This window comes from Vombatus ursinus, unplaced genomic scaffold (assembly GCF_900497805.2).
Source record: "Vombatus ursinus unplaced genomic scaffold, bare-nosed wombat genome assembly UNPS02000749.1, whole genome shotgun sequence".
Lineage (NCBI taxonomy): Eukaryota > Metazoa > Chordata > Mammalia > Diprotodontia > Vombatidae > Vombatus > Vombatus ursinus.
Window position 1 is genome coordinate 22,041,323 of NW_020940527.1, and position 8,339 is coordinate 22,049,661.

The window sequence follows — 8,339 nt, forward strand, 5'->3', positions numbered from 1 at the left end:
TATACAGGTTTGTGATTTTCTTACTGGTTTATTTTTACACTGATTTATTTATATTCATTCATATTACTGATTTATTTATATTCATACCCCTGCTAATTCTTTTTTACAGATAAAAAAGGTGAACTAAATGAACACATTTTAGAGGAAGATCGTGTAAAAAAAACATCATTGAAGAGAAATCAACTTTACAGGAAAAAAAATTTGATTTTGTGGATCATTTCTTCATGCCTGTCCAGACAATGCAAGGGAGTAAGAAGTACACAGATGGACTCAGTGACTCTTCAAGCATCGGGAGTGTCTTGGATGACGCAGATAGAGAAGTCAGCAATCTCACAGACCGAGCCTTTAGAAGTTTGTGCATTTCAGAGGACACATCCTTCAATGACTCCAATCTTGTCATTTCACCAGATTTTGCCCAGCAGTTTTTTGGTAGCTTTCGACAGGGAACAGGCAGCCATACCATCAAGAAAAGCAACCTTTGCAATAGGATACAAGCACATGGAAATGAGCATGCAGGCTGGGCATCTACATTCCAACAGTTGCCCAAGTATGTCCAAGGAGAGGAAAGATCCCCCAAAAGCAACACACCACCACCAGTCACCACACGGAGAAAACTGGAAATCCCAGTTTCTGGTATGAGAAGTAGTAAACCTGTATCCAAAGTATCTTCATTAATTAAATCTTTTGATAGGACAGAAAATACAGGTTCTGACAGTCTGCCTCCCACCAGCAAACAGTCTGCTCTAAAAAACCCTCTAAAATGTGTACCTCTACCAGGAAGTGGTGTGAATTTTTGCATGGATTCAGCTTTTTTAACTGTCAGGAAGGTACCTGCTGAAATTTCCAACACATATCAAAATACCAGTTGGCCTGGTGGCAGGCAAGGGACACCAAATTCACCAAGCACTAATGACTTAACATCTAGTGTTGACAGTTTTCAATCAGCCTCATTGGATGCTTCCAAGACATTTGAATCAAATATCCATCTTCCACCAACAAAGACAGCAAAGGGTAAGACCGGAAAAGCTAATGAACGGACAAGCAAAGGGAATTTTCTTCATAGTGAAAACAGTGCTTTTGAGTCATGGAATGCACATCACAAGAAACTGCTTGAGAGGAAGGAAGCTGATGAACTAATGCCAGAAGTCAAATCTCCCTCAAATTATGAGGAAAACCCACCACCACTAAGAGAGCTCCACCCAAGCAGACATGAAACATCACCCAGCCACAGCAGAGTACCCATGAATCCAGAAGAGAAAGCCCTGGTGGCAGGGACTCCATCCACCTCTCTATCCCAAGTATCTAGTGTTCAATCAGTTCCCGAATCCCAAAACTTTGCCATGGAGGAGAAGGCTCCCAGTTCAGAGCTCAAGGTTCAAGTAGAGACTTCAAGAGTCCCATGGAGGAGATCAAAAATCAGCAAAGGAGGAAAAGAGAGAACACATGAGCCTTCAAATGAAAAGAAGACCCATGGGAAAGTCCTACCTTTGTACAAAAGGCCAGATCCTACAGGAGAGTTTCCTGAAAATGATGTAATAGAAGAACAAGTAAACTCAAATGAATGCTATGATCCTCCTTTTAACATCAGTAAGCTTTTGACACCTGTCATACCAACAAAGCATGTTCTAGACTCATTAGAAAATCAGTCAGAGTTGGCAACACTCCCTCCCCCAGAAAAGTCAGTGGGATCAAATGAACATGAAGGACTTAATGAATATCAATCTCGAGATAGTTATAAGTCAAAAGTGCCTAGTTTGTTGTTCAATCTCAAAGATGTCCGAAAACGAGTCAAGAGTACTTACAGTGCCTCCCCTCTCCTAAAAAGCCATGATGAGAAAACAAAAGCTAGGGATCATGTAAAGCAAGAAAATATAAGCAATGGTACTTTTATGTCCAATGGAGCTGAAGAAATTTCCCCATACATGTCAACCAAAGACAAATTGAACCACCAACCCTATGTCAATAGCAAGGAGAAGGACCATAAAGGAGATATTAATGGAGACTTCACAGATAATTACCTAACTCTTAGCTCATCTCAGACTCTAGAGGAACCCTCCTTTTATGTCAATGGGGAGACTTCAGAACAGAATGATTTCAAGAACGATGACCTAGACATCAAAGATCCTAGGAACAGTGAAATGGACTCTCAGCAGTATCACCACCAAGCAAATGAACATAATTTAAGGAAAAGTCAACCTCACCTCTCCTTGAAGCTTTGCAGAAGAGATCTAGTGGATGGAAAAGTTGAAGAGAAACTGAGTATTCACCACCTTGAAAACGGATTACCAAGATCTATTTCCCAAGAGACTGACCATGAGAGAGATGTAGGATCACAGAATGCCAATTTCAGCCAGAAAATCTCACCAGGTCCACTTTCCCCAGAGGAAGAAGATGTGTTCTATAGTGACACCCAGTCTGATTTCATGCCAAACCTCAAAAGCAAGGCCAAAATAAGCACTAGTTCTTCAGACCAATCTTTTGCCTCATTTGAGGATCAGCAGAAAACATGGTTTACAGAATGCCAAAGGGAAGATAGAAAGAGTAGTGTGAGCCTAGAGGAAAGTCAGAAAATTGAGAAGAAAGAAAAAGGTCTAAGAAAGGATGATTTGCAATACTATGCTTTAAGCAATGACTTTGCTAGTGTTGAAGACAGTAACAAGAAAGAAATGTCTCAGAGAGAAGGTGAAAGCATGTCTAGAGATAGAGTGATGATTGAGTCAAAGGAAGAGGCCCATTGCAGAGATGTTTGGTTAGGAGAAAGTAAGAACACTTCTTTTCCTGATACCAAAGATCCTCCATTATCACTGTCCCCAAATTCAAACAAGCACATTATGTTTACAATCAAAGACAATACCTTCAAATCATCTCCAGTGATCAAACCCATCATACTGCCCCTACTGAGGACTTCATCCTCAGAAAATACTCCTAGTAATAGCCAGAGAGAAGTAGAGAGCCAATTGGGAGAACATGGAGAGAACACTCACTTCTACCAGCCAGAATCCCAAGAAATACCAAATGCTCAAAAAACTGGCCAGCTCTCATCATCAAGCAGTCAACCTGGTGCCTACAATAAAATCTACAGGAGCATGAGTGATAGTGGACAGGTTTTTGGATCAGTAAAGATGGAAAATGTCCAGCCAATGTCAGAAGCCACTCTTCCAGAAGATGACAGCAACCCCCCGTTCTTCCCATACGTGAAAGATAGTGACGGTGTCAGACCCACTCAAAAGTTATTAAATAAAGTTGTGGAAGATGATCATGAAAATCGCTACAAGAATAAAGAGGAACGTATCCCCTTAAGAGTCAAACCCACCATCATTTTGCCAAATGAAGACTCTGGGAATCAACCACCAGCAAGCCTGTTAAGAGGAGCCCGTTCAGAAGAGAAAATTCAATATTCTAGAAACCACTTATTGTCCACTCCCAGGGAAGGGTCTTTGGTGAAAAACATAGCCCCTAGTGAGATGATGAACTCACCTATAGCCAGCTCCATAGTAGACAACAGTGCTTATCCCCCTGCAGCCAGCGCCATATTGGATGATGCACCACAAGGTCCTCTAGATTCAGGTATATCACAGGGAGATTGGCCAAACTCAGCCATAACAAGCCCCTTGCCCAGCACATGTTCCAGCATAACCAGTCTAGGATCAGAGAGAAAGGCTGGTGTCAAAACAGCAAGGGAAGATATTACACATGCTGTGGTACCAAGTACAGGAGGTAACCCCCAATTTGATTCATCTGCTGAAGAAATCATGGCTTTGTCTACCCGGGACACCTTGTTGGAAGAGATCAGCAGCTGGGCAGCTCCCTATGAGAGACCACAGTCCATCGCTCACATGGAAAAGTCAATGAACAAACCACCAGCTGTCCCACCGAAAACTGAAAAAGCCCTAAGACGAGCAAAGAAATTGGCAAACAGAAGGAAAAAGATGAACCTGCAGCATGAAAAATTGTCTGAAATCCAAGAGGAAAGCCCTCAAATGGAAGGGTCAGATGTGATTTGGAAAAGGCCTGTAAGCCCTGCAGAGACTCCACAATCCAACTTCCCCCCCGTCCGTTCTCTTCCACCTCCTGTTCACCGGCGCTCAGTGGCCACACTCTCTGAGTCCATTAGGAGGAGGCCTAGTGGGGCTCAGTCAGTAATCCCTATGTCCTCCTACCCTGCCACCCAGAAGAAAGTCCTCCAGGACCCTCACACTGGAGAGTATTTTGTGTTTGACCTACCCCTCCAGGTGCGAATCAAGACATTCTATGACCCAGAGACTGGCAAGTATGTCAAAGTATCCATCCCTTCCTCTGAAATTGGCTCCCCTGAAATCCCCTCTTCAGAAATTTTAAATTCTCCTTACTTGGTGTATCCTGGACTCCACCCTCTACCAGTGACTTCTTTAACACCCCTGAGGTCCTCCTCACAGCTCTCAGCACCCACTTTTCTAAGGCAGGAGCCTCAAGCCAGGGAATCAGCTGACCACTGGCATCAGAGCTTCAGAGATGCCAAACACCCAAGTTCTCAGCCGTATGCCGAGCCTGTACATAATTCTGCAAATCATCACACGGAAGAAGTTCCACGGAGCTTAGAGAAGGACATTAGTGAAGCTCAAAATTTGGACATCATTTCCATTGATGATTTAGAGGACTTTGCTTCAGAAGGGATCTCTTGAAAATTAAAGTTATTAGCAAGCCTCTCCACTTTGATCACCCTCCCCCCAAAAAATAAAACACACCCCTCTCCCAGAATAATTTTACATATATTCAGGTATCTCCTTGAACATACTTATTTGAAAATGGCACCTATTGAAAAATTTAATGCTAGGTTGTTTTTTAAGAACAACTCAGTTGAAGTATTCTGTCCTCTCCAAGTTGGGTTATCCACCCAGCTCTCAAAAAGTCTAACACTGTTTGGGTGAATGCAAAATGGCCAGTCTGTGAGAAGGGTAGTGACTGCATGAAACAACCCCACCACCACCACCCCCTCTCCTCTCTTTCCCTTCTCCTCTCCCATCCTCCTTACTTCCCTGCTGCCACCCCCACTGCTGCTACTGCTGCTAATGCCACCAAACAGAGGGGATTCATCCCCAAGAAATCCTCTCAGTCAGGGTTGACGTCGCCAAGGGGGAAATCTGGTGCTCCACTTGAAGAATGTCTATTTAGATATCCTCCCCTATTCTCTTCCCTCACTAAAATGGAGGGAACTTCCAACTCTGCCCAGGGATGTTGCATGGACACTCCCAAGTGGGTTTGGTTGAGAGTATTCCTTAAACTTCAATCGGTCAGATATTTATCATACTCCCACCCACCCCCCCCAAAAAAAGACAAAAACAAAAATGAAACTTTGTGATTACTCTGCTGTGGTTTATAATACAAAAAATAGTAAATAAATCTTATATCTTGTTTGCAACCCAGCAGCACCAATTTCATGTAGACAAAGAGCTCCCCATAGGTTCCCAGATCACTTCCACTGTCCTGAGCATCTTGGGCTGAATTCCATGTAGCTGGAAAACTCTTGACTGAAGACCCAAACTGAAAGACAGTTTAAGCCTTTATCTGGGTAAAAAGAGGTATTGTTTATATAATGAAACATTCTTCTACAGGTCATCCTCTGAGTTTAAAAAAATAGCTTTTTTTTAAATGGGGCAAAAAAAGTTGATAGATGTTACTCTTGTCTTTGGCCTTCTGTCATTTATTGAGAAAAATGATGAAATAAAGCAGCCAGCCAAAGCTGCTGCTGCTGCTGCTGTTTCAGGGCCATGGACAACCTGTTTTTCTGATATCCATAGTCACTTGATAACAACTCCCACCGGCCCTTGGCTTATGATGTGAGTCTACCACGTAAATATGGCCCCATGAGAACCTCATGTGGCCATACAAATAGAACTCCATGCTGTGCATGGTACAATGATCATTGAGCGGTTCAGCTTTGAAACATCTCAGGTCCGCCTCCTAGCACTGGTCTTTTCATTTATTTCTCAAGCTTTGATTGAAGTCAGAACCAATTGGACTGCTTAACAAAGCAGAACTGCCTTATTGAGACATCTGCTGTTGGTTGTACAGTGATTTCCCAACAAACTTCCCTATTTTGCATGAGTAAACTGTGTCCCTCAGATTTGGTAGTAAGTATCTGAATCAAACGAGAGAGAGAGAGAGAGAGAGAGAGAGAGAGAGAGAGAGAGTGACTCAAACACATGTATCTTTAAGGGCAGTTAGGATTTGTGGGTAAATTTATTCATGCATAAAAAAAAAAAGCGCTATGGACATGAAGAACCTTAGCATGGCTTTCCTTTCTTCTAAGCACTGAAACGTGGATTAAACAAATGAACAAATTCCATCCAGACCGTACTTTTTATTTAACTCAATGTGACTCAGGCGTTCTTCCAGAAGCTGCTTTCCTGTCCTTATGGAGTGAAGATTTCTGAAACAAGGGGAAGATGTTTCCGGTTATTTGGTAAAGCCACGGTCTGCCCACATGGCAACAGGAAATAAGAAGAGATATAGATAGAAGCAGCCTAATGAAAATCTATAGCAATATTCCCTAAGACCTCACAGATCTTAACAGAGAATCCTTTCCCAAGTATTCTAGGTGACTCAGAGCCTTCCACAGCAAACCCTACCATCAGTTATGTTTCTAAAAGTTAGATCTGACTATAGATTTTTTTAATCGCATGCACATGCACAATCACATTACAATATACTTGCTACAAATAAGTTGCTTCATTGAAAATAGCTCCCCCAATCTGAGTTTGAACTTGAATCTTGTGTGAAGTAAAGTTTTAGTTGTTTTTTTCCTAAGCATACAAGAAGCCACATTAAACGAGGAATGGGACCTAGACGATTTGGCAGACTTTTTTTTTCCATGATTGAGAGCAGTTTCCAGATCTAAAGACACCATTTGAACCAAACTTCCTTTTTTTTATTTTTTGAGACTTAAGTCTTGCTATCTGCCCCAGAGTGGAAATGCAGCAAACAGGCCTCATCTCACTATTAATTGGCAAGGAAGCTTTGACTTGCTCTGCTTTTGACCTAGACCAGTTCACCTCACCTTAAGCAACTTTGTGCCTCCCTCCCCCACTCCTAGGAGCCCACCATATTGGCACCAGTCTGCTACAATATGAAATAGCAATCTGCATTGGTGGAGGAGCCTCCCCCACTAATGTAATTGTATAATCCTTGAAATATAGATATATGTATATATATGTTCATTCATACCCAAGGTGTTTGAAAAAGCCCTGCAGGATTAAAATGCCTTTTCTCTTGAGCTAAAGTGATCCATTGGCCTTAGTCTCCCCCAGTGGCACGAATTACAGGGATAAACCATGACCTAAGTCAACCCCACCCCAATATTTCATCCTTGCTAGAAAATGATGTCTGGCAGGAATATCTGTAAGGTACATACAGAAAGTCTGCCAGTCAAAACAAAGCTTACTCACCTAGTGCCCAAGTCATAATGCCATTGCTCCCTTGATTCATAAATTAGTGGATGGTCATTCCTAAAGGACCACATTGCAAAAATTTAGAATGAATCAGTAAAATGGGCCATTTTTGTTGAGTTGGCTTCCATTGGGAGGCAGCACAGTGTAGCAGGAAGAGCACTTGGTTTGGACATAGAAGACCTACATCTAAATCCAATTATCTGTCACTTGTTAGCTGCAGAGTCTTGGATAATTTATTTCATCTTTTGGTGCATCTGTTTTCTCATCTACAAAATGGAGGGATTGGACTGAATGTTCTGTAACTTCTCTTTCAGTCCTAAAAGCCTGTGATTTCATTTAATTTCTTACCACACATTTTTATTATAATTTTTATTTTATATTTATTATAATTTTTATTATTATTGGTTTCTAATAGGCCTTGCATGTTTATGAAATTCTTAAAGAATCACAGATTTAAAGATAGAAAGGAATTTAAATATCATCTAGTCCAGTTTCCTTCATTTGATAGATGATGAAACTGAAGTCCAAAGTGATTTTCTCAGAGTCTTATCAGTAATTAGCTAGGTTTGAATGCCTCCCAATGAAATGAATTTTCAGAAAGAATGCTTGTCTCCTCCCAATAAAGTGTATACTACTCTTTTTGTCTAGAACAAAATAATAATTAGAGTCATCTCCATATTGAATGAGTTCAGAGGTAATGGGTTTCCTATTATTAGATATTTTCTTTGCGGGGGAGGGGCAATATTACAAGAAAATTTTAAGAACGTGGAACTTATTGCCTACCAGACGATCAGATTGAGGGCATTTTAAATCAGTACATAGTTGGCTTCCATAGCTATATAAATGCCCAGGGTCACAAAAATAGTAAATATCTGAGGCTAGATTTGAACTCAGGTCCTCCTGACTCCAGGG

At 41.5% G+C, this 8,339-nt stretch overlaps 1 protein-coding gene across 1 annotated transcript; it reads left to right on the forward strand.

The window, feature by feature from the left end:
* Positions 1–224: 224 nt before the first annotated feature.
* Positions 225–4,661, forward strand: CUNH10orf71 (chromosome unknown C10orf71 homolog). The gene has a single exon (XM_027858000.1). The coding sequence runs from the start codon at positions 225–227 to the stop codon at positions 4,659–4,661; it is 4,437 nt and encodes a 1,478-aa protein (XP_027713801.1).
* Positions 4,662–8,339: the final 3,678 nt, after the last annotated feature.